This window comes from Calidris pugnax, unplaced genomic scaffold (genome assembly GCF_001431845.1).
Source record: "Calidris pugnax isolate Ruff unplaced genomic scaffold, ASM143184v1 scaffold4, whole genome shotgun sequence".
Taxonomy (NCBI): Eukaryota; Metazoa; Chordata; class Aves; order Charadriiformes; family Scolopacidae; genus Calidris; species Calidris pugnax.
The window spans coordinates 4,324,880-4,351,021 of NW_015090781.1; the positions used below are offsets into that span (position 1 = coordinate 4,324,880).

The window sequence follows — 26,142 nt, forward strand, 5'->3', positions numbered from 1 at the left end:
TGCGAGACTTCTTCCCCTGCTTACACGACTGTGAGAGAGACCAGACTTTAGCTCCAAACGCATGAAACTTAATCCCTCTGTTTTCATAATCTACATCTTCTCTACAGCCTGTTAGCTCTGCTTGATATATTGTCCCCTGGAAACCACGAGTAACTTCAATATTGAAAACAGAAACAATAGCTCCGAACACAATGGCACATTTTACTTCAGAAACTCCATCTGAAATGGTATCTACTCATCTCCGTAGGACACTGCTTGTAGCTCTGGGGAGACAGGGGAGAGCGACCGCCCAGCTCAGTACAATGAAGAACCCGTGCCAAGCAAAACACAACCACAGGTTTTAACTCCACGCTGGGAGGAGACTCCTTTGTCTTCTTTTCTCCCTCTCTCCCCCACCTCCAAACCCCGAGATGTTTTGCCTGCGTATCTGGTTCCAAACACATGTGTCTCCTTGTCTTTGGGGGGATTTAGAAAAGGAGAACAGACAACAAATCCCACCGCCCGAGCGGGCAAACGGAGCTGCACGTGTAACAGATACCTCGCCCCGGGCCTCGAGGGAGGTGAGCCAGCAGCCCCCAGGAACAGGCACTTTCCAACCATCCATCCAGAGCCAGCTGCCAGCCTTTACACCCCCAGCCCCAGCCTGGGCCCTTCTGCCTGGCCCCGGGTGCCAGCATCCCCCCAGGATGCTCATCTGGCACGTAGGGACAGTGAAGGTGCCCAATGTGCAGGAAGGACAGGCTCCAAGCCCACCTGGGCTTGCAGTAGAGGGAGGGAGGGAGGGAGGGAGGGAAGGATTTAAGGGCTGGAACACAAGAACAAACCCTAGGGTTGCAACAGCCTGTCCTTCTTACCAGAACCTATGGCAATGGCTTCTCATGGATGGGTTTCTCTCTGCAGATTTACTTCTGGGCAGGGGAGACAAAGTCTATGGGTATCAGAAAAGCCATAGAAAGCAAAAGATGGCATAGAAACCAAGGAAGGTCAAAGAGACCTTCTGTCACACTCAACGACACGACACAACCACCTTGGCTGGATGCTCAAACCCACACCACCTCCTTCCAGTCCCTGCCTCGACACACAGCACAGACACTGTTCTCTCTTTGAAAAAAATTACAGGGATTTGGGTAACATCTGAGTCCCAAAAGCCCACACCCACAAGAGGGATCCCAGGAAACTCATGCAGCCATCCCAAAGGACCTTGCAGATAGACCATGCCATGCCACAACACCACACTGGAAGGAGGGACAACACAACCCTCAGGACACATCCAACCCAGCCTGCTGAGAAGGGAGGCTGGAACTAAAACCTTATTTTTGTAAGTATAAGTCTGCCTGAGCGGCTTTGTTAATTAAATTAAGAATGAAAGCAAACCCTGGGAAAGTAGATGGTTTGGACGGCGGCCACGGCGGCTGCGTGTGGTGCTGGGAGCAGGGTGGGCACAGCCAGGGTTTACGGGGGCTCCACGTGACACTCTGTGTGCTTGTGTGTTAGTCCAGGATTTTCATTCCGATAATAACCACCCATCCCTGGACACGCTGCTCACAGAGCAGATGGTATTCTCTGTATTATACCAACTAATCACATGTCACGTTTGGCAGGGTATTAAAAGCATTGATGGAGGTCTTCGACAATGGTGGGGGTTTTTTTGGTCTTTTTTTAATCTGAGCAGCTTTTAAGTGGCACAGGCACATTGTCAAGAAATACTGTCAGGGCTGTGACTTTTCCAAACTTGCAGATGATAAAACTGCTACAAGTTGTGAGCGACAAACTGCACACGGAGGCCAGCGCCTGCATCCAGGAGGAGAAGGACTGCTTCCAGCGCCATCCTCCCATCGGGATGTTTCCAGCCTGTATCCCTGCCTGGTGGCTTTTGCAAGACCTGACGGTGGGACTGTGCCCAGCAGGACCAGGAGGAGCAGGTACTCGGTACCTGAAAGCCAGAGATGTTGTGGCCACGAAGGAGATGCTTCTCCCATCCCCATCAGGACAGCAGCTTCCTGAGCTTTAAGCCAAGGGTGGTGGCAGAGCCACGGGGGCTGCACAGCAGCACCCCTTGTTTCGTAGGCAGCTGGCTACGTGTCCACCTTGCCAGTCAGCAGCCATGCCTGCTCTCCTCCAGCAGATGCTCCTCCAGGGATCCAAGGGGAGGTGCATCACCAGGGACTGTTTGTACATTACTGGGCACATGCTTGTTGTGAAAGACAGAGAGAGACTTGGATAGAATGGGTCATTGGGCCAACATTAATGGTATGAGCTTCAACAAGGCCAAGTGCCAGGCTCTGCACTTGGGCCACAATAACCCCATGCAGCACTACAGGCTTGGGGAAGTGTGGCTGGAACTTCCTGGCAGAAAAAGACCTGGGGGTTCTAGTTGACAAGTGGCTGAATATGAGCCAGCAGGGTGCCCAGGTGGCCAAGAAGGCCAATGGCATCCTGGCTTGTATTAGAAATGGTGTGACCAGTAGAAGCAGAGAGGTGATTGTCCCCCTGTACTCAGCATTGGGGAGGCCACACCTGGAGTATTGTGTCCAGTTCTGGGCACCTCAATAAAAACAAGAGATATGGGGGTGCTGGAGTGAGTGCAGAGGAGGGCAACGAAGCTGGGGAAGGGCCTGAAGCATCAATCTTATGAAGAGCGGTTGAAGGAGCTGGGACTGTTTAGTTTGAGGAAGAGGAGGCTGAGGGGAGACCTCATCACTCTCTACAACTACTTGAAAGGACACTGTAGAGAGGTTGGTGCTGGTTGTTCTTGCAGGTAATTAGTGACAGAACGAGAGGGAATGGCTTCAAGCTCCAACAGGGTAGGTTTTTCCAACCTAAATGATTCTATCATTCTATGAAATGAAAGCACAAGTTTTCTCCAGCCTGTCTGGCCACGCATGCAATCCACTCCGGCCAGGTGAAGGATACACTAATTACATGATGCAGGTGTGCTTGGGTGATGCAAAGGAAAGGTCCTGGGGAGAGCAAGGTACAGGGAATAGGCAGCCACAACTCATCCCATCCAGCAGCTCCTTCCCAAACACTTCTCAAGGGAAGGTGGTGACCTACAGGTTGCTTTGGTGGCCAGGCTGATGTCCAACCAGGACAAGACCAGTGAGGATGCAGATTTCTATGCCTGCCTTTGTTGTGTGACCGGCTTTAGAAGCTGGATGGGGCAGACAGGCAGGCCAGACAAGCATCCCAGTCATCTCACACTGACCCTGCTGGGCACTGCGCAGGCATCCAGGGCTATTTCTCATTCTCCTTGTGGGTTTGCACTTGCCTGTTCTGTCCTCCTCCCCATCACACAAATCCGCAACAAAGAAACATCACAAGATGGCCAGACTGTGGAAACATCCCCACAGATGTGTTGGAAAGTCCAAGTCTAAGCTGCAGGTACCACACAGCTCTCTTCTGCCCTGGCCTTGGGCAGGGAATTAACATTTCACAGACCCCTCAGAAATCACTCGATGATGCTTTGTCACAGAAAGCATCCAGGAACACAGTAACTTGCATCAATGAGATTCTGGCCACGTCCAGGCCCTGCAATTCCAGCAGCCACACTGGCTGATGGCACTGGGGTATCTAGACTTGGCTGCTGGCTTTGTGAGCCCGTGTGACCCTTGTGTGCTCCACAGGGTTATTTACTGATCACCCTCTAGTGCCTCAGCATTATGGCCCTAAGGGATCAGGATACAGCTTCTCTAGGGAGCTGCCTCTTCAGCCATCTGCAGAACCCAGCCCTAAAACTTCAATTTTTTTTAAAAAAAGGATCCCAAAAATGAAGCGGAATGGGGAGGAGGTAGGAGGAGAAATGACACACTAACTGCTTTCTACCAGGACACAAGCTACTTCAAAAATTAGATTCCACGTACGTACCCTGGTGAGGGTAAGATACACTATTTTTGAGCACAGAATGGCCTGTTTTCCATCAGAAAGCAAGACACCAGCCTCATCCATTCCTCCCTTCATTATCAAACTGGGATAGAATAGGGCATGGGAGGCAGGAACCACATACCTGTGGCCAGCACACACGCAAGCACAGCGAGCTGCTCTTTGCCAGCAACCCAGATGCAAAGTTATCTTGCTTAATTAGGGCTTCCTTTGGGGGGAAACCTTGGCTCAAGTAACTGAACAAATAAATTACACTACCAGGCACACACGCATACACACAAATAACCCATTTTGCTCAGCCAGGTGCAGAGGATTGTTTCTAACCCTTCATCTGGGGCTGGTGCACGTCTCTCCGTGAGGTCAGATGCAGGAGAACGTCACGCCGGCCAGGAACGGAGGAAAACCTGAGAGCAGCTTCAGAAAAATAGAAACAAAACTCAGAAGAAATTTTCCCTGGCTCTAACAGGTGCGGAGATGCCATTATATGTGCTGCAGCACATGGGCTTTCAACGCGGCCCGAGCGTCACACTGCAGATCTAACATGGTTAAGGAAGCTTTGAAATCTCACCCCTCCTTTGAACCTTTTAGATTAGTATCAACGTGGAGAAGGATTTGAAGCTGGAGGAAGATGCTCATATTTCGAAAGCGAGCACCAGCAGGTGAAGGGGCAAGCAAAGGGGCTGTTCTCCATTACAGGCAGCAAGAGCTGGGACTGAACGTCATTAAACAGTGTAAATACAACAGAGGCTTGAAAACAAACACAAATTTCCCTTCTTAGCCATATTGAGGCACGCGACAAGGCAAACCACCAGGCAGCTTCTCTCTGCCTTTCTGTTAAAACCCAGCAGAAGAATATGATTCAAACATCAATGCTTCCAATGACAGACAGGCTGGCACTGTAATAGTATCTCACCTACTTAAAAGCGTCTCTCAAATGTCAAAGAAGAAGGTGGAAAACAACTCCAAACTTTATATCCTGAGTCTGAATGTGTCCCTTGAGGTATTGCCTCCAGATTTGATGCCCGCAGAAAGAAGCTATTTCTAACATCAGACAGGAATACAGAGAAAGGAGGAAAAACTAAGATGAAGAGATACTGCCAGGGGGTTAAGGGGTTGATTCTCAGCATAATGCTGCCTTGCAGCAGTCCACCAGGCCCAGAAGATGTACCCATAAGTAGACAAAAAAATATGAAACTACTCAGAAAAGCAAGAAGAAGAGCTGATTTCTGAAAAAAATCAATGATTTCTAGGTTGCAGAAGGACCACTTTTCCATGCTTTGGTACTTCACGCAAAGGCGACTCTTTTTTTCCACGATGTCCCTGTATTTTCAGGTACAACCAAATTCCCTGCCCAGGGAAACCCCTCTTGGAACGGGGAAGTCCCCAGGAGCTTTTACTGTGCCATTGCAAGCAGTGAGCACACAAGGACTGTGTAGGCAACAAATAGCAACAAACTGGCTTATATTCTTTACTGAGAGGGTGGTGAACCACTGGAACAGGCTTCCCAGAGAGGTGGTCAACCACCCAGGCCTGTCAGTGTTTAAGAGGCATTCGGACAATGCCCTTAATAACTTTTGGTCAATCCTGAAGTGGTCAGGCAGTTGGACTAGATGATCAATGTAGGTTCCTTCAAACTGAAACAGTCTATTCTATTCTAATACCGAAGGCCTGTAGGATGGACATACAGCAAGGATCTCTGTATTTCTGGTGTTCAAGATGATGACAATCTCACAAGATGAGAACTTCCTGTGAACTTTTAATGTCACTGGACCAGAACTGAACACCCAGGACTGAATTTAAAACTCTGCATGAAAACAAAAATGATCAGCCTGAGTTTTCATCACAACCCCAGTCACTGCTACATCTGAGCACTTGATGGCCACGAATGAATTTATCCTCTCAAAACCCACAGGAGACGAAAGCTCTTACAGAATGGGGAAACCAAACCCCAAAATCTCTAAAACCCAACTTTTTTGCTTTAGTCGGCAGGGCGGAAAAAAAATAAATAACACAGTTTTCTTCCTTGCAGCCTTTGTGGTGCTTTAATCATCCTAAGAAAGTAAGACAGAAGGCTTAAATGTGTATTTAAACTATGAATTATGGTTTGCACTGAAAGTATGAGAGATCATTGTTAAATTTGCCATCCACATGGAAAAAACCAGCCCCAAGTGCTGGTGGGCTGGAGCACAGGGAAGCTGTGACTGTAACCATCTCCCAAGGGATGGGCACAGCCAGTGCCCAGCACAAGTGGCTCCATCCTGAAGCCTCATCCCAGTTGTCCCCATCTCCCTTCCCTGTGTTGGTAAAACGTTGCTAGAAATGTAATGCTTTTATCTCAACAGAGAGCTCCCAAGCTTAACTAATCACGGTGAACAAAGGGATTGTTTCTTTCAACATATTCATCAGGGCTTTTTGGCTTCTCATGCATTTTCCAGCCCCTAGCACCAGACAGACCCACCTCTGCTCAGAGCTGGTACATGCTACTGAAATACAAATAAATGAACAGGTCACCACAAGGGAAGGAAAGAGTTTTCCATTCTGAAGACTGACTTACTTGAGAGACTGACGTATCTGAAATCAATTTTTAAAAATATATTTAAGGGTCTCTCTTTTATAGAGAGACTTTGTTATGATGTGGAAAATTCACAGCTCCTAACATCAAGCCATGGGTGGAGGGAGTCTGGAGTATGAATTAAAAATAATGTGGCTGTTTGCAGAAATTAGCGGCACCGATTTAAATCCACACCCCCCCTCCCTCCTCAAATAATCACCCTGTGAACGGAGGTGGTTTATGGAGCCCTCTGGAAAATGTTCCTCACGGCCTCCGTTACGAACCCAAAATAAAATACATCACATCGCAGCAAATACTTCACCAGGGTGCTGCTCTCTCTTCCCCCCAACCCACGCCTCCCATTTGTTGCTAATTAAATGAACCAGCAGGTGCTTAGACCACAAGCGCAGCAGGGCTGCGGCGAGAGCAGTGATTACACCCCCCTGGAATGTCTTCTTGGAGAGCTGCATCTTTCCAGGGACCGGACTGGAAGAGGAAAGATGAGATGATGAGAGGGCTGGGTCGGTCCTTGGCTGCGAGCTCCGCAATCAGAGGGCGCTTTCGAAGGACGAGTCACTGGAAAAGTGAGGTTTCTGGGGAAGATGCTGGCTCCTCTCTGCTCTGCCAAGGCGCCTTCCCGGCATCCTTGCTGCAGGGTGCGTGCAACGCAGTGGGCTCTGCCTCTGGGCTGGAGACATCTCCTTTAGCACCAGTTGAGACCCATCATCTCAATGCAGAGCAGCCTCCCCCACACCAAGGCATGTGTGGGCAACTCAGATCTTCAGGCAATGATCAGCAATGCAGTTCCCGAGGCAGGAGCCATCCCAGCCTAACCCTGGGGGAGGCCAGGGGATGGATTCACAATGAACCAGATCGTCAGAGCTGGCCGGGAAGGTTATCAGCCATGTCTGAACACATGACACATCAGTTCACACTAATGAGACGTTCCTAGTTGCCACCCAGAGCAAATGAGTGCAAGTCTGGAGAACAATGTTGTAACAGCAGCTCACTCTTTGAGAAGCATCCACACACCATCACTCCCAGCGCAGCCAGTTACCTCCTTGCCTCCACACTGCAATCCCACCCACAGGTACTCTGGGGGCACAGCGTGGACCAAACCCACCCCATTTGCTTCAGATGAAAGAACATATCCCTCGCTGCCACCAACTCCATCACCAAGCCTCACCTCCTGACACCAGAAATCAAGCACATCAAAAGGCAAGTGCTCTTTCATTACCGATAGGGGAGACAGGCAATGCTGTAGGAAACGGATAAGCATGGAGCAAGGGGCACTTACAGGCAGCCAAAACTGAGCACCCCATCAAACAAGCCCTCTTCTGCTCTGAGGTCTCCTTGTTTTGCCCCAGCAAAGTCTTTCCCCTGCCCATTGTGCACCCCGTTGACAGCCACAGCTCCCTCCCACCCCAGCCTGACAGTCTCACTACGGTGACTTCCCATCGAGACAAGATGGGATGACTGTAATCACCCAAAGGGCACCAGTGAGCACCCTAAACCAGTTACCAACTGGAATAACATGGTACAAGCCTGGAAATAAACTCCTTATTCCTTCTACAAATTCCACTCCTGGCAGCAAAAGTCCATGAGACCAGGACATAATCCCGAGAAAGAAAAGCACTATTTATATTTCTGCTGAGCAGTTCACTTCTCTTTGGTCACTCTGCTGATGTTTCACTTCTTCACCAAACCCTATTAGAAATGGCTGGGGGCTCGGGGGGAGGAGAGGGAACGTGGTCATTAAGGTCTGGCTTAGCTACTGTAATACAGCTAACTTTTGGCTCTGTTAAAAAGACGCCCAGCCGAAGACTTCAAAGCATTTTACAAACATTAATGAATAAACTTTCTCCAGGAGGGCTGATTATAGCCCCAATTTTATGGGTGGATATTTCCAGATAACCTTCCTGCCACACCAGCAGTTCCCCACTCCTTGTTCCACACCGCAGACTCCCAGCTCCTAATTACACAAAAACCATCCCCACACTAAGGCAAGGAAATATATTTTGACCTAAGAGTGGAACAGGATTTGACATGAGGTTTCTTAACAGCAACAAGCAGGAACCTACAGCCCTGTTGCTCCTGCAACCCACAGCACAGCCCTGCTCAGCTGTATAATCCAGGGCTGTCCCACACCCAGAAGGAACCTGAGACTTTGCAGGGCTTCTCTCCACTTCAGAAACTCTTTATGCAAAGGGAGAAGTTTGCAAAAAGTTAGTCAGGGACCACCTGCATGGAGGACACCACCCTCTACTGCTCCACCTGCCCCGTTCCCAGATCCCAATGGCAAACAAATCTCTGCCACCTCCTGAAACATCAAATGCTAAATCCTACCCTCCCGTGCAAGATAGACGTGGCAGAGACTGGCACCCTCTAACCCTCAGCCCAGTAACACAACACACCTTGCAGGTGGCTACAGAGGTTTTTGTGAAGCTGCACTAACAGCCACCAATGCAACAAAACCAACAAGACAACCTGGACCTCTTAGAAGGATGCAGGTGCTCACCACATACCATCCCACGATGTATTTTCCTCCCCAGGAAGGCACACACACCGGTTTCTCCAAGGCAGCAGCAGCAGCACATCGCTGCAGTGACCAGAACAAGCCCAGACTTGGATTTCAGAGCTGCCCAGACCACCCAGAGGCCAAAACATCCCACCTCACCGGGATGCCAAAAGGCAGGTATTAGCCAGATAAAACAAAAAGCCTGTGAAATAATTTCTGCTCCAGGTGGGCAAGACACACTTCAATCAGTAAGACAAAACTTCAATCATTAAACTCACCTTAGTCCTTCGAAAGAATTTTTTCCCTGTTAACATTTTACTTAGTCCTTTTCTGCTTTGTTTTCTAATTTCTTCCCATTTGCCATTTTCCTCTCTGCCTCTCACACAGTGTTTTGGTGGTTTGTCCTTCACCTCCCTCAAAACACCTGGCTGGAGATAGCAGCTCAGCAAGTCCCACTGGTTTTCTTAACACACCCTTAAAAAAACCGACTGCATCAAGACCCAGGCGGACGGCTCCGACGTTAACTCAGTTTGCAAAACCACCGCTAAATTGATTAGGATCTGCCCTTGACTGCACCTGGTGAATCAGAGACACCTCTGCAATGACACCAATGCCTCAGGAACAGCTTCAGTACAGAGCCCTGCCTGCACTGCAGGTTTCCAGAAATTATCTTAAGCACAGAGATGCTTTTCTGAGTCTCTGCTTAGTCCTTCGCGAGCTCGTCCTCAGCTTCTGTCAAGCAGGGATTTGTCAGCAACTCGCCCCGCTCCAAAGCGTGAACCTCCCCGCTGGACTGCAACTGCCCACCCTGCTGGCTTGGAGTCTCACAGGGTCCCACCTGCACTCAAGGGAGTCCCACAGAATCATCATGGTTGGAAAGGACCTCTGAGATCACCGAGTCCAACTGCACACACACAAAACACCCCTACAACCTCAGCCACTAGAGCATGCCCTGAAGTGCCACATCTACATGTTTCTTGAATACCTCCAGGGATGGTGACTCCATCACTTCAGTAATTTTTCCTAATATCTAACCTAATCCTCCCCTACCACAACTTCATACCGTTTCCTCTGCTCCTGTCATTATTCCCTTGGGAGAAGAGGCCAACCCCCACCTCTCTACACCCTCCTTTCAGGGAGTTGTAGAGGGCAATGAGGTCTCCCCTCAGCCTCCTCTTCCAAACTAAACATGCCCACTCCCCTCAAACTCCCCTCGTATGCCTTGTTCTCTAGACCCCTCACCAGCTTGATGGCTCTCCTCTGGACACGCTCCAGCACTTAAGCTCCAGTCCCATCCCCAAGGACCTGCTGGCACCACCAGGGCCAGCAGCAGGTCACACCAGCCCTTCTGCAGCTCCAGACCTCAACAGTGCGACCCCACTGCTATGTACCTGTGGCTCCTACCCAGAACAAAGCTCCCAGGGTTTGGATCTGGAAATGCTGTGGGTCAGAAACACGCTTGTGGCATGTGTCCAGGACACCCTCCTCTCACACACGTACCGAGGGACCATCAACCCTGCCAGGCTTCTCCTGGGCATGGGTGGGGAAGAGCAAATGCTAACCCAACAGTTAAATGGAGCAGCTTCAGAAAACTACAGTTATGGGCACCTCTACAGATGAAGGGTTCAATGAAGGGTGTGGAGTCAGTGGGTTACCAGCCAGGGCAGCGCCAAAGGATGTGACATGCTCTAAGAGTCCAAGTCCTCCCTTTCCTGCTCAGATGAGTGGGTGTCAAGAGGACAGGGCCAGTCTTTTTTCAGTGGCGCCCAGGGACACTGGGCCAGAGGAAATGGGCACAAACTTGACCATAAGAAGTTCCATCTAAACATGAGGAGGAACTTCTTTGCTGTGAGGGTGGCAGAGCCCTGGAAGAGGCTGCCCAGAGAGGTGGTGGAGTCTCCTTCTCTGGAGACATTCAAACCCCCCTGGACACATTCCTGTGCAACCTGCTCTGGGTGGCCCTGCTTTGGCAGGGGGATGGACTACATGATCTCCAGAGGTCCCTTCCAATCCCATGTGATTCTATCATTCTGTGATATTATAGACCAGATCTCTCATTTTAAATCAAAAGCAGAAGGCATAGAACAAAGCCCCCAGCTTGGCCGAGTGTTGCCCAACCAGGGCACCCAGGACAGGGGTGAACAGAGCTGTGCCCCCCCCAGAACATCAGCAGGCTTGCTTTCTGCAAGACTTCACACTCATCTACTCAGCAGCGTGGCTCCTCTGTGGGTTCTTCTCCCCTGACCACCCCACTGGCGACTCACTGATGCTTCCCCTTGAAGAAGAGAAAGGGGAAATTGCAACAGACAGTTCTGCAGTGGGAATAGTTGTTTTTGCCTGAGATATGAAACCACTCTGGCTGCAGAAAAGGAGAAGTGTGTCACCACTCCAGCCAAGCAGGGAGGGAATATGGTAGAAAACAAACTCCCAACTTCACGCTCCCTGCGCTGCTTCTGCAGTAAAGGTTGGTTATTCGGGTGCTACAGGGAAGAAGGGGGAGGTCATTCTCCCCCTCTGCTCTGCACTGGGGAGGCAACAACTAGAATCCTGCGCCTAGTGCTGGTCTACCCAGTCCAAGGGTAAAAAGGAACTGCTGGAGAGAGTCCAGTGTAGGGCAACAGAGAGGATGGAGGGGATGGAGCATCTCCCTTGTGAGGAAAGGCTGAGAGAGCTGGGACTCTTCAGCCTGGAGAAGAGAAGGCTGAGGGGAGACCTTCTTCATGCTGACAAGTCTCTAAAGGGGGGGTTGCAGGAGGATGGAGCCGGACTCTTTCCAGTGGTTCCCAGGGACAGGACGAGGGGCAACGGGCACAAGCTGGACCATGGGAAGTTCCACTCCAATGGGAGGAAGAACTTGTTTGGGGTGAGGGTGGCAGAGCCCTGGCAGAGGCTGCCCAGGGAGGGTGTGGAGTCCCCTTCTCTGGAGATCTTCAAGCCCCACCTGGATGCTCCTGAGTGATGTGCTCTGGGCAGCCCTGCTTTGGCCGGGGGGTTGGACTGGAGGATCTCTAGAAGGTCCCTTCCAACTCCAAGAATTCTGTGGTTCTGTGAAGCAAACAGCACCCAACACTCATAAATCAGGCTGGGGTGAGTCTGATCAGGAGCCTTTCCTACGGCAGGCAGGTCTAGGCACAGCCCATGGTGGGGGAGATGCCTGTCCATGCTTTTGTTTGTCCTGTAAGCCAACCAAGGACCAAGAGCTCCTTCCAGACACAGCCTTCCCACATCTGAGCGCAGAAAGCCGGGAGGGGCGAGGTGACAGGGAAAAGAACCCTGACGGAGCCCCGCATAACCTTTCCATTATGGCTGGGCAATTTTCTATTTGCACTTAAATGCAATAATGTAAATAAACTCCCCGTAACCCTTGCAGGGCTATTTAGGACGTTTGCGAAAACAACCAGCTCCTCTCATCGCGAGCCAAGGGATGGGAACACAACAGGCACTTCTCATCCCGCTCTCCGCACACTTAATGAAAGTGAAGGATTGTGCTCCCCGCACAAAAGCGGAATTGTGTTTCAGGGCTGGGGGGGTGTGAACTCGGCGCGATTTTCCGGCAGTATAAATAATTGAAAGCCGAGTACGATTAAAGGGGAGAGCGGCGAAGCAGTGGAGGGGGATGTGGAATTGTCATGCCTGAACTTTTTGGGCTGGAAGAAAGGCCACGGAAAAATCCCACCGAGGAATTTAATTTTCACACAGAGATTCCAGGAAAAAAAAATAATGAAATAAAATTTTAAAAGGCTGATCTTGATCTGCGGTAAAAGAGGAAATACGCTAATAAAGCGGCACTTTGAGAGTTCTCTGCCCGTGTGAGAGCAGTGAGGCTGGTTCCACAGCCCAACCGCTCTCCTGGGTTTTATTGTTCCAGCAAACAAAACCTGGAACAAGGTTTAAAAACAAGCAGGCTCCTCCCAAAGCTGAGCTTTAAATCCTTCTGTGGAGACCTAATGGGCTATGGTGAGACCTTCCAACACCAGACCAATGGAGAAGGGATAACCCGGGAGGCACACGTTGAGCCTCCACACATGCTCCGCTGAAGCAAGACTTCCAGCCCAGTTTTACCACAATTCTGCATAATCCCTTGTATGACCTAACACCCAAGATCACAACTAAGAGGCACGGGCCCAATACCAACATTTTCCATCTTGGCTGATACTTTTTGGCAATTTCAGGCATGTTTTTCTAAACACGTGCTTTCTGTTAGCACCACAACCTTGCAGGCGCTTGTGCATCCTGATGCATTTGATTTTCAATGCGAAAATCAGCCAACAGCTTCATAACAGGTCCAAATCCTCCTCAGCTGATCCCAGTCAACTCAGTTGATTTGGGAGAACTTGCTGGTTTTCCTCTCTGTGGCTGTATCAAGGAGAGCCCTTCCCACACCGCAGGGTCCCCGCTGTCCTCACAGCCTCTGGGTCAGCGGTAGGTGTGGGATGGAGGTACCGATAACAACTGACACAAACCAAACCTCTAGAAAGCAAGGGAATAAGTCCCATCAAATAACCCTTTTTGACTAATTTCACTGCTTTCTGTGATTACAAGAGGCCTGTAAGTGGAGTTTGATATTCTTTGGGTATTCCTTGAAGGATCTTTGCAGGTAACAAGCTTGTGTAGTTCAAAGAGTGGATGCAGAGTACCTGACTGTCAGATATAAACCTTTTTGTTCCCCAGCAGAGTGACTTTAATCCTTTATAAGTCAGACTCCCACTCCAGACAGTGTGAATTCATCCACTGGGAAATCCTACCCACTGCAGTTCTGCAGTGCTCCCTTGGGTTGGACAAACCTGCTCAAGTTAAACTCTTTCTAGATACTTCATAAAAAATGCATGCATGTAAAAAGCAGGTAAAGCAATTTGGTGATAGGTTCCAATTAATATCCACAGAGACTTTTCCAGCCTTTGTCCTGTTCTAAAAATACTATCCCATGAATATGTGAGCACCTGGTAATGTGGCATTGCCTCACAGCCATCAGATCCGAACCAGAGAGAGAAGCTGAACCAGAAACTGGCATCACAGCTGAACTTTCCCAAATCTTACACAGCTTTAGGTCAGGAGCCCTCAGTTCAGGCTTCTCTCTCATACAAAGTCCACACACACTCTAAAAAACCCACCCTACTGGGCTCTTAATAAGCTGTGAGAGTTCATCACTACTAAGCTCTGCCACTCATTTAATTTCTAAGATTTCGCTGACTGTACCTGTAACTCTGGAGCCAGGGGAAGCTCTGGTCCAGCTGCCCGGGCTCAGAGCCCTGGTGGAGGGCTCCTAACCAGGACACTTCCCATAGCTGCTGAGAGGTCAGGTCTCCTGGGGGAAGTCTCCTTTATGACCTCACTCTCTGCACCTGAAATCAGAGCCACTTAGTAACTCCACACTCCCCGCTGGATCCCCCAAGGCCTCCTGCCATGGAGCAGAGCTGGCACTCGTCACTGTCCCAGCACGGTCACACACCTCAGAGACAAGACTTTCACACTCTCCCCTGGTTGATGAGATTAACAGGTCACTCGGCGTGAGATCCAGGCCTGGTGAAATCACGCAGAGCAAAACCCAAACCTCAGCATCATCAGAGGCAGCGATTTTCAAAGCACTGGCCACCTCGGACCCTGCACCATCCAGGCTGCACAGCACTTTGGGGAAGCAGCAGACCGAAAACCCACACTCCCCTTGGCCCCAGGGGCACACAGGCTCCTTCTCTTGCCAAATAAAATTTATCTGATGGCCAAAAGCTCACAGCTGAGCAATTCTGATTTATTCCAGCAGGGATCAAGGATATGTCTGTGTGCGTCCACACACATGGTCCCTAGAGTGATGACGGAAGATGCTTTCTCAGAAGGTTGAGGAACAGCAGGAGACCACATATAATTAAAAGGATGCAGTAACAAAGTCAACAATCTCTTTCTAATGCTCCCAATCTTTCTAAAAGAAGAAAAGCCCTACTCATTTGTCTAACTACACATAGAGCCTGTAGCTTAATTAAACTTTGTTTTACTTCTAGGATCAGGCACCTTCCTAGAGAAGAGCTGCAAATTGAGTGCTAACAAAGATCTGCCAGTGTTCAAGTTCTGCTCAGGCTGCAAAAGACAGGAAACCACAGAGACAGTGAATTCCCTTCAGTAATCAGAGCAGCTCACTAATTGCACAGCCCCTCTGGAGTGGCTCAGATTGTCCCAGCACAGCATGAGGGATCACAAGGACAGAGGGGAAAAAACTCATCTTTGGAGCAGCTTGACACTCAATGTTGTGCTCCTGTAAGACCTTAGAGCGTTTAATCTGAGTCAGATAAAGCAAAAGCTTCTTAAAAGGTGGGATGAAATGTTTCAATGCTACTGATTCCACACACAGGACACGAACACCAGGGAAATAAGGACTTGTTGACATCCAGGAGAACATCGGCATTGTATGAAGCAACACCCATGTGGTGCAATGACCCCAAACAGCATCCATCACAGTCACTGATGCCATGGTGGAGTCCAGTACCCTGGTCTTGGGCAGCAAGGGAACGGAGAAGGACATAACCCTCAGAGATGCAGCTTCCAGAGATTCCCACCCCACAGTGAAGTCAGGACAACCAATGAACCAGAGCCCCAAAACCTCACCCCCACCTCGTCCAGAACGTGTAAGACTCCTGGGGATGTTCCTGGTAGCGCAATACCTTTTGTGCACAGTGAGAGGTTATGATGACACCATTGGGAGACTCACCTCTGACCTATGGCAGCTTCTGGAGAAAATAAAACTTTAATCCTTTGATACCAAAGTCAATTCCCTGTCGCTACAGAAGGGCATCTCTGACCTCAGAGCACCAAGACAGGGTAGTGTGGCTATCATCTCTGTTCTTGCCTTGCTGCCATCACACCCTGAAGAGCTGGCTAAACCATCACATCACCTTCTAAGCTCACCCATGTCCTGGCCAGACCTGCACACAGGGCAGGCAGGGGAGCATATTAAATTGGTGCTGAGCAGCAAATATCACCCCGTAGCACCAAGTAGAAGATTCCCACGCTGCAGCATATGGGCAATATTCAAGTGTCACTTTATGCCTCAACAGCACCCAAGTGCTAAAGTACGAAGGGGAGGGTTCCCATAACCTCGGTCACTTTCTCAACTGCAGGTTATTTGCAGGTCATTGAACGTGGCCTCTATTGTAGCCTGGCAGGCACCTTGCCATTTCCCCGCCGTAGCCCTCATCTTTGTCTGACGTGTAAAATCTCTTTAGAAACAAATACTGGAAGCTGAACAGATTGTTTTGCCAAGCAAACATTTAAATAATGATGGAAATAAGAATTATAAACAACTCCATTTATTCATTGAAGACAAAGATACTGCCCCAAGCCAGATGGCATCTTAAGGCACTGACTGAGTGCTAGAAGGAAAAATGGTATTTAAATAGCCTTTAAATCAGCTGAGACAACCACTTCCAGCTCAATAACCATATCAGCTATTCATTTTTTTTCCAGGGGCATCTCAATTCCTGGCCTGGTACTGGCAAGTCTGCTGCTGGGCTATTTTTCTGAGGGCATGGGGGATTCTGCACCCAAGAGCCAAGCCCCAGCCCAGCTGCCAACACGTGGCAGGCACGGTCACTGCTCCCAGCCACCAGCCCAGGGCTCCTCCTGGAAGGAAACCTGCTTTTCTGCATCACCTGCAAACGTTGCCACCCCTGGCCTCTCCACACAATGCCCAGGACAGCAGCAGCAGACAACTGGCCTGTGTTTACTCGGAAGAAAGGACATGCCATTTCTCCCCAAGGAGCCGGGGCTGACCTTTGGGAACAGACATGTTGACAGAGCCACGGTCAGATTTCCTCTGAATTTTCCCAGGCTTGTTTCAGTTTCAATCCTGCTCTTAAGGAAGCCGTTTTCAAACCAAACCCTACATTCCCAACTGCTGGAGTAACTCTGGCCTCACAGCCCCGTCACCATCAGGGATGGCCCTGAAGCCAAGCCCTGGGTCTGAACCTTGTGGGTCAGGTATGGAGCCAGGCCCCTGGTCTGGATGAGGATCTCCAGCAGCTCTCAATGTCTACAGCAGGGCCAGGATGCGGAGGCACAGAAACCCACGCTGAGGGAACGGGAGGAGGAGAAATGGGATCCTTGCAGCCTAGACCATTCTGGCCATAGCTGAGAGCAGAGGGAGCCACAAGCTTTGGCTGCAGAGCCCAGGCCCCTTGCTGCCAACAGAGCCCAGCAGGAACAATGTCAGTCAGTAAAACCTTTCCTTTCTCTCCCTTTGCCTTACGTTTCTCTGCGCGCTTGGCTCCACACCTTGATGCAACAACCCTTGGCCATGCCATCCCCACCTTCTCCTCCAGCTTTCCAGCCCGTTTCCATAGGCACACACGTCGCCCAACAGAAACACCCCCCAGAGTTTGTCAGAGGCTGGGAATCTTCTTAACGCAAACCTCCCACGCTGGAGAGGGGCAAGCTGTGTCACGCACGGAGCCGCAGCAACACCCTCTCCTCCTCCTCCTCCCGCAGTGCCAGGAGCTACACGTGGGGTGGCACCTATGGAAGAGAGCACCCACTTGCTGCAGAGAGACCCCACTTGCTGTGGATGGCTGAGAAGACCAGGTGGTGACTCTCCTCACCCTGCTGAAAAGACCTGGCAGGGTGAAGGTTAGGAGTTTGCATTTGCAAAGGCGGGAGCACACTTGCCCCATTGCTTTCTCACCCATACTCTTCACCACCGATAAATTCAGTGCGTGCTTGAGCTTGTCCATCCACTGCTCCTACAACGTGACATATCATAGGTCCTACAAAAACAGTCATTTCTAAGTTAGACTGCACTGGACCAGCTGATTTCAGTGGTTCCCAGGGACAGGACGAGGGGCAACAGGCACAAGCTGGACCATGGGAAGTTCCACTCCAATGGGAGGAAGAACTTGTTTGGGGTGAGGGTGGCAGAGCCCTGGCAGAGGCTGCCCAGGGAGGGTGTGGAGTCCCTTTCTCTGGAGATCTTCAAGCCCTGCCTGGATGCAGCCCTGAGTGATGTGCTCTGGGCAGCCCTGCTTTGGAAGGGACTAGAGGATCTCTAGAAGGTCCCTTCCAACTCCAACAATTCCATGATTCTGTGATTTAGGGACTGTGAGTCCCCATCTTGGCAATTAACCCAAATTAACTAGCAGAGTGAACATACACAATTCCATCAGAGTCCCATCAGGCACCCACCCTGCGCCCATTCCCCCTTTGCTGTGCCCCAGAAAGCCTGCACCCCAAAGCCACCAGGTCTCAAATCACAGTGACCCAGTGAGAGGCAGGGTGCTGAGGCGTGTGGCACAGCTCCAGCCACCTCACTGGAAGTGAGAGTGGACAACACAATATTTGACACAGCTCGGGGTGACACAGAAAGGGATGTTTGTACAGAAGAGCACGTAACGGAAGAAGGATCAATAGCAGGAGCGTTCAGATGAACTCCAGACAGAGGAAGAAAAGCAGAGATAGAGTCTGCAATTACGACCAGTACCATTTTTGTTTAATGTCCTCTTCAATGCTCAGTTACTCCATTACAGCACTATAAACAATCAGGATGACCCTAGCAATAACAAATGAAGCTCTTGATGTTTTATCGTCAGCCTGGAAACAACTTACATCTCTTTCCGCTCCCTAATAAAATTCTTGATATTCTTTATTTTTTTAATGTTCTAATTGGCTGCTAGTGAGTTCCTCTTTCTGCGCCACTTTGAAGAAAACCTGCTTAGATCAGCAGACCGCATCAGGCAGATAATTTTCTGCTAACTGATACACAAAGCAAACTGCTTGAACAGAGTCTTGTTTATTTGCCTTTTCAAAATTGTGACATTTCAGATGTCTCCTTGCAGCCAAAATGTCTGTGTGGGTTATTGTGTGGAGAGACGGGGATCTGCCCACCTAACATTCCTGCTGTGGCTCCGGCGGGGACGTCCTTTGCATCTCACACAGCCAGAAACACAATGTGGGATTATGGCATGCCACTAAAGCCTGACACTGTGTTTTGCCTTGGAGAAAACTGCATTTTGCTGTTGTGAGAAAGGATCTTCCACACACGGAGACCCAGCTGTCCTCACGGCAGCAACGGAGAGGCTGGTATCCAAACGTAGGGTTTGGTCCCTCTGCCGATGCTCTGGTCCCGTTCATACTCTGACTCCAGGCACGGAGTAAGACAGGCATGAAATCAGAGCAGAGCATTTGGAGTTGCTGGATAAAGTGCAAAAGACGAGCCACTGGTGACACAAGATAAGACACCAGGCACTGAAGCATGGTCACATTTTCCCCACTCGCTTTGCCGGGGAGAGGGTTTCTCGGCAGCGAGGGGCAGCACGCAATTGGGGTGCTTTGGGTAATTATTTATGTGCACACTGAGCTGCAAATCCCCATCCTGCTAACAGCCTCCAAAAGCACTTCCCAACAAGAGAAACTCGAGCCTTAGATCTGTAGATGTCTTCTACTGCAGAGTGGAAATGCCAGGAGTTATCATAAAATCATAGAATTGTCTGGGTTGGAAGAGACCTTTCACAGATCATCTAGTCCAACCATCAACCTAACCCTGATAAAAACCATCACTAACCCATGGCTCTAAGCACTATGGCAACCCGGCTTTGAAATCCCTCCAGGGATGGGGCCTCAACCCCTTCCCTGGGCAGCCCATTCCAAGGCTTAAGAACCCTTTCCATAGAAAAATTGTTCCTAATCTCCAATCTGAACCTCCCCTGGCACAACTTGAGGCCATTTCCTCTTGTCCCATCGCCTGTTCCTTGGGAGAAGAGACCAACCCCCCCCGGCTACACCCTCCTTTCAGGGAGTTGGAGAGAGCGAGAACTGCTGGCTCATGTTATCCCTGCTATCCCAATAAACCAGTGACCTTTCCCAGCATCTTTGGGGCCAACAGGAGGATAGCTGACCTCAACTACCAACTCAACTTCTGCTACCACCACCTGCAAATCCATCAGCAATGGTGGGAGACCTCAGACTGTGCCCAAATAAAACACCAGCTTGCCATGACGGCAAGCACTAGCTACAGGTGATGTTCACGTCACCATCTCTCCCAGTCATGGGCACTTGGTGCTCCCCAGTTCTGCATCACAGGCAAGGGCCAAGCACCCGGTGCAGAGTGCATGAGAAAGCAGCCCTTAAAATATTACATTAGGAGGTGGCTGTGACCCCGCGTGGTGCTCAGGTGCAGATGCCTGCCCAGGGTGAAACACAACAGATAATTGGACTTGACAAGCAATTTATCGTAATGCTTTCATCTCTGCCGAGTTAATTCAATACTTTCAATCCTATTTACTTGAAACGTTGGCACCCACGTGCATTCTGCTGCCATCAATCTGACCCACCATCAGCAGATGTGACTTGGTTGCACAATTAAATGATGCAGCAATGCCTTGATTTCATTTTAGCCTCTATGTATAGATCTCTAGCCCTCACTGAAGCAGCATGGGCCTGATGCTTGGCTTGTTGCACTGGGTTCTGTTTGCTCACACCCTCACAGGGCAACCTCCAGCTTCCAAATCCCATGGTATGTGCAGCCTTGCTGCCTTTTTACTCATCCCAAAACCAGCCTGACTCCCAACTCAAGCACGTGCGCTGCTGAAACAACATCACCAGACACTTGTGGGGTTTGAATCCTTGGGACACAGCAGCCTTTTACTCGCAGCAGAGCCGAAGAGGATTTGTTAGGAAGCGCTTCAAAAAGCCCAGTACCTGGTAACGTGAGGGCTCTCAAAACCAGTGAGCTGCTTCCCACAGAGACAGCCGTTCAGGGAAGGGTGGGCTCTTTTTTAGAGAAACATGAAATTGCAGGAGTGAAATTAATTATCTGTATTCCTCCCTCCTTGCCCCTGGGCAGCCCCCCAGGTTCCCCCATGGGTCCTATCCGGTGTCACTGTCGACACCAGGCACTGCAGCCCTGATTAAGTCATTACAAGTCAGCCCTTGTTCCTCCACCTCCAGTCAAGAGCAAACAGACACGTGCAGGCTTAGGAAGCCCTGAAGTACAGCTCTGTCCTGGACACAGTGGGATGAGAGGAGCTGGCAGAGACCTGCAGACTCCAGCTGGTTTGTGCTGTGAATCGGCTGAGCCACTGAGCATTTGCTTGATTTTCTGCTGGAAGGGCCACACTGGGATAAGCAGGGACGTCACCAAAGTCGATTGATTATGCTAAGGCCACGTTACCACGCCTGGTATTAGGACACAAAACCCAGGGCCAACCAGTACGACATCAGAAGTTCAAGCTTCCACAAAAAATGTGGAAATCACAGGTCATCTCCTTACCTGGTGTAAAGTGAGGGGGACCTAAGGAGACTACCTAGATCCTCAACAAGCAGATGGCACCCCCAACACCTACCACATGGTCCACGACCAAGAGCCAGGTTCCACCCCTCAAGGGTTTGGGGAATGTGGGCTGGTACCTCCATCTTGCTCTCCAACTTTCATCAAGAAAGTCTCTACTCTGGGCTTTCTGTTGGAAACATCGTTCCTCCATTCAGGAAACCTTAACATGACTGGGAACCATCATCCACAAGGCAAGATGCAGAGCAGCCTAGAGCCCCACTACAGGCCAGTCATGGTTCAGAAAGCAAACACAGTGAATCCTCCACTGCTAAACCCTGCAACACCTGCTTTATAACACCAGAAGTACTTTTCTATAAATGCTAAGGTCTCCCTGGTGTGGTTGCCTGAAGCTAGAGACACTAGAAGCAGGTCCACCATGAATAGGGAGCCATTACCCAAGCATTAAGCCCATAAACAATTGCAAGCAGATGGAAAAGCTGCCACACAAAGCTTTCTGTGCCTGCTTATCCACGTGCTGTTGTAGCCCAGCATTTGCCATTGAGCCAGAATCACTGCACACGAAGCCACAAGTCTCCCAAAACACAAAAGTTTCCCAAAGTGTTCTAACATTTAATTTGCTTTTCCAACTCTCTTCACAGGCTTCATTAGAGTTGCAATTCAAGACCCAAAGTCCAATTTCACTTGCCTCACCTCAGAGATGCTCAGGCAGCAAAAAGAGCCCAGAAAAAAAATAGTAGAAAAAAAAAAATAATAATTACCTCTGGAAGTCTAGAAGCACCTTATGGCAAGCCTGAGCACAGAGGACCTTGTCCCCATCTTACAGCTGGGAAACTGAGGCCCAGATCTCTGCAGGGATGTGGTTACAGAGATGTGACAAGCCCATGAAAACCCCAAGTGGAGACCTCAGTTTCAGGAACTGTGTGCCTCCTGCTGCAAGAGCGAAAGAGGCTGTACCAGAGAGCTGTCACTGCTCACACAGTGGTGGCCCTGACAGACATTCCTGGGAGGGAAAAGGGTTAAAGAAGGGAATTTTGTAACTTGCTTGTCGTACTTTCTCGTGGGGGGAGAAGCGTTGTGCAAGCAGGAGTTTTCCACTGGCGCTAGGCCCCCTTGCACTTATCAATGGGACCTTTCAGGACTCACTCCCTGATTGAGACATCATTTCCTGTCCAACACACTAACCCCATTGATAACTCCACGCTTGATGGGAACTTTTCAAACCTACCAGGAAAGGCCAGGAGACCCAGAAGAACATATACATGAAAACAGAACTGGGGCGAAAATAAAAAGAAGAGAGAGAAAGAAACAGTTGTGGCCACAATCTGCTCAGTGACAGCAAATGTTTGTGACTACGGAGCTGCGCATCTCCAGCAGGTACCTCAGACACAGAGAAGCCACTGACATACTCTTCACAGCAGTGGGACTAGCAGGCCTGGTGCTCCAGGCCAGTAAGAAGTGGAGAGGGGCACAAAAGGAAGCTCAAGAACATGCCTCTCCCGTCTTCCAGGAGGACATAACCCATACAGCTTGCAAAACAGGTGGAGATTTTGGATGTCCAAGTACCAGAAGTGCTACTTGCTCCCACATAAAGGGGGAGCAATGATGAAACTAGGACTCCTGAAGGTATCTCAGATGACATGTCCACGGGAGGAACCTTTTTTTTCCTAATTTGCCATGGTAAATCTGTTCAGTGTTATTTCCCAGGACACAGCCAAGCCAGCTGTGTACATCCTTAACACTCACTTGATATTCTAACCACTGCCCAGCTCCAACCACAAGCTCCAGCCCAAAACAGACATTTTCCCTGAAGTTTAGGAGTCTATCAAAACACAGCTTTTGTGTTCACCTACCCCAAAACAGAGATTTAATAACCCCAGGCAATTAGAATTTTGCTGCCTACAGAGGTATACTGGTACAAAGGATGGATCTGGATTATTGCTAAATAGGACACCAGCCAGAAAGCTCTCCCTACCCATGGCAGGTGCTGTGGAGCAGCACCAGAAATTAAGTAGCTGATGCCACGCTGAAATTTTGTAATTTGGACTTTTCCAGTTTCCTGGCCTTCAGACTTCAGCCAGCAGCTACTCAGCAAGAAAGCTTTCGAAGAAACCTAAACACACAGGCATGGAATAGAGCAAAGGAGCTGCACAAAACAGCAGGAGCCAGGACACCAGCTGGCTGGGTAGACGGTTAGGAGGAGGGTCTGGAAGGTTTCCACTGCCATCTCCATTACTGAACTGCTGTGGGAGTGTGCAAAAGCGCTGTTGTTTTCAGCAATTTGGGTAAAGTAGTTTCTGGGGACCCAAAATGTAGCTCCCTTTCTGTTCTAAGTGCATCTCAAGCATTTAAAATTAGATTCACTCTTCAATAGGAACCATTCATGAAAATGTCAGCTTTAAATGCCTTTACAGTGCAAGTTACTCGCTGTGAGCATACCACCCACTTATCTTATACCCTACAAGGACAGAGTCTGAAAAGTTTCAAGATCGTGACATGTAACAGACCAAACAAGCACAAAACCTTATTTAAAGGCACTATTAACCCAGCTGGAAACACGACTAGAAGTGTGAGTAGAAATAATATTTTATGTTAGACAAGAAAGACTTACCTGCAGGTCAAAGAACTTGCTGTATCTCCGGTAGATGATCTGGGAAGTCAGGTCAGACCATGTTACATTGATGATATAGACCTGTTGAGGGAAAAGAAAATACAAATTAGGTGGGCTCTGAAGCACAGCGTGCCTCCAAAGGCTGAACAGTCAGTACCTGTAAATGCTACACCTCGCTGGCCACTCCTGCTCACGGTGAGGAATATAACCCTGGGTGCAGGACTAGCCTAAATGCCCCATCCCTGGAGGGGTTCAAGGCCAGGCTGGATGGGGTTTTGAGCAACCTGGTCTGGTGGGAGGTGTCCCTGCCCTGGGCAGGGGGTTGGAACTCAATGATCTTTAAGATCCCTTCCAACTCTAACCATTCTGTGATTCTATGAAATTAAAGCCATTGTCCTGTGGCAGCCTTTAGCAGGGGTCTCAGGAGAGCGCCCAGTGTTCTCCCACCCATCTTCATCACCAGCTTCCACTAATTTTGCTCTCCCTGGAATGAAAGCTTTAACTGGAGGGAGAGCACATTTTCTGGACCCTGGTAGCACCCCATGGCCTCTATCTCTGTCTGTGTGGAGGACCCCAGGACGTGTTGCAGGCACAGTCAGGAGAGCCATTCTGCTCCTGAAGTAACAGCCCATCATGGGCTGCTGATCTCAACCCCATGCTCCACGTATATGGAGATGTGACCATGGTTCTTTCCAGGCAAGACATGGCTCTCGTTCAACAAGGAAATTCAAAGGGAACCCAGCTCCAGGGGGCTCATGGGAATACAGCTGTGCCACACAACCGCTTACACACACCCGTACACGCACAGCAACAGCTCAACCCTTGCTGAGTCACATCGTACCACCCAGCACCTCTGGCGCCTGTATCATCTTTGAATCAGTCTGATAAAGCAGGTCAGTGACGGGGACACCATTTTCTTACAGCAGTGGAAACAGCTCCACAAGCCCAGAACAAGCCCAGAACTTCCCTAGTCCAGCCCTACCCCATCCCCAGCACAATCATCTTATAGACACACTGCTTTGCTGCAAGACGTGATAAAAAATGATTCACCCATGCATGCACATACATGCTTATATACATATATACGTACAAAACACACGAATGTTTCCATTTGGCCTTAGTACCGTCAAAACATTTTTTAAAAAGGAAAAAATGAGCCAGATTCTGCTCTCTCATACACCAGCCTTCAGGCCAAATGTTGGTTCTGCTGCCTTGATGACAGATACGCAACAAGGCTTCAGCAAACACAGGATGGAGCCATCGAGGGCGACCACCGAGGGTGACTACACAACGCCAATGTAATGGAAACCACAGCCCGGCCAGCTCCTGGGTCTTTAAAGCAATTTCCAGGTTTCACATATGGAGTGAGATAAGGATCTGGCAGAGGAAACAGGAAAGCATCCCTCCTCCCTCAGCCCCAGTGCTGCAGCAGGACCTCTCCCTTTTGCCATGGATGCAGAAGTGAAGCTCAGTCTCCAGTGACGGGGGATGGACAAGCATCACCCTCTTCTCCTTCCCCCCCAAGACACTAACCCATCTGCCAAGGTGCTGATACAGGGTAATTGCTTCTATGTTTTTAACAATAAAAGGTACTGCATGGAAACACCTAGAGGAATGCTGAAGAACAGTATTAACAATGCATTTCCAAGGACCACTGAGGGATTTTTCCCTTCTTCATCTTTCTTGGTAGGAGACAGGTGTCACCTGATGTCCTGGAACCCACAGGGGTCCTGCAGCCTCACTTTTCTCTCTGCTTGTTATGATCCCACTCAGCCCCCAAGGGGGCTTGCTCCCCTTCTGCTCCAGCCCAGTTTCATGGTATTTGAGAACCAGACACGCTGAGCAGAGGCTGGTAAGGAGATCTGGGGCCTGAGGGAAAGGACTAAGAGCCTTAATTTATGATTAACCCTCAGTTATGATATCAAACCTACCTTCTGCTCACCCCAGAGCAGAGACCATAGAGGCTGGCAAAGAACAGGCTGCCCAGGGGTGCAAGTACAACCCCCAGCAAACCCAGGTTATTCCTCCACTCCTGGAAAACCAAGCCACAACCTCTCTCACACAGCACCCATAGACCCAAGGGTGACACCAGCACTGCCCTGCTTCCTGACAGGGAGACAAGACTGTGTAACGTGAAGATTTCAGGCCCCCTTTAAAGATCTTACAAGCCAGAGGAGTCAGAGCCTGGGAAGGAAGCTGCTGTTGCCAATTTTCAGGCCAGCCACACTACACTGAAGAATATTTTTCCATGTGTTTGTTGTGGAGGAGGAAAAAAAAAAAAAAAAAAAAAAAAATTTTTATGTCTCCCCTGGGCATAATAC

General features: G+C 49.7%; 1 protein-coding gene across 3 annotated transcripts in view; it reads right to left on the minus strand.

The window, feature by feature from the left end:
• The window catches only part of SH3PXD2A (SH3 and PX domains 2A), a 271,290-nt gene that overhangs the window by 198,975 nt on the left and 46,173 nt on the right, over positions 1–26,142 (minus strand). For all 3 annotated transcript variants that reach the window (XM_014959796.1, XM_014959806.1, XM_014959787.1), the window contains exon 2: positions 23,822–23,902. In XM_014959796.1, coding sequence (XP_014815282.1) covers positions 23,822–23,902 — 81 coding nt within the window. The remainder of the gene's footprint in view (positions 1–23,821; positions 23,903–26,142) is intronic.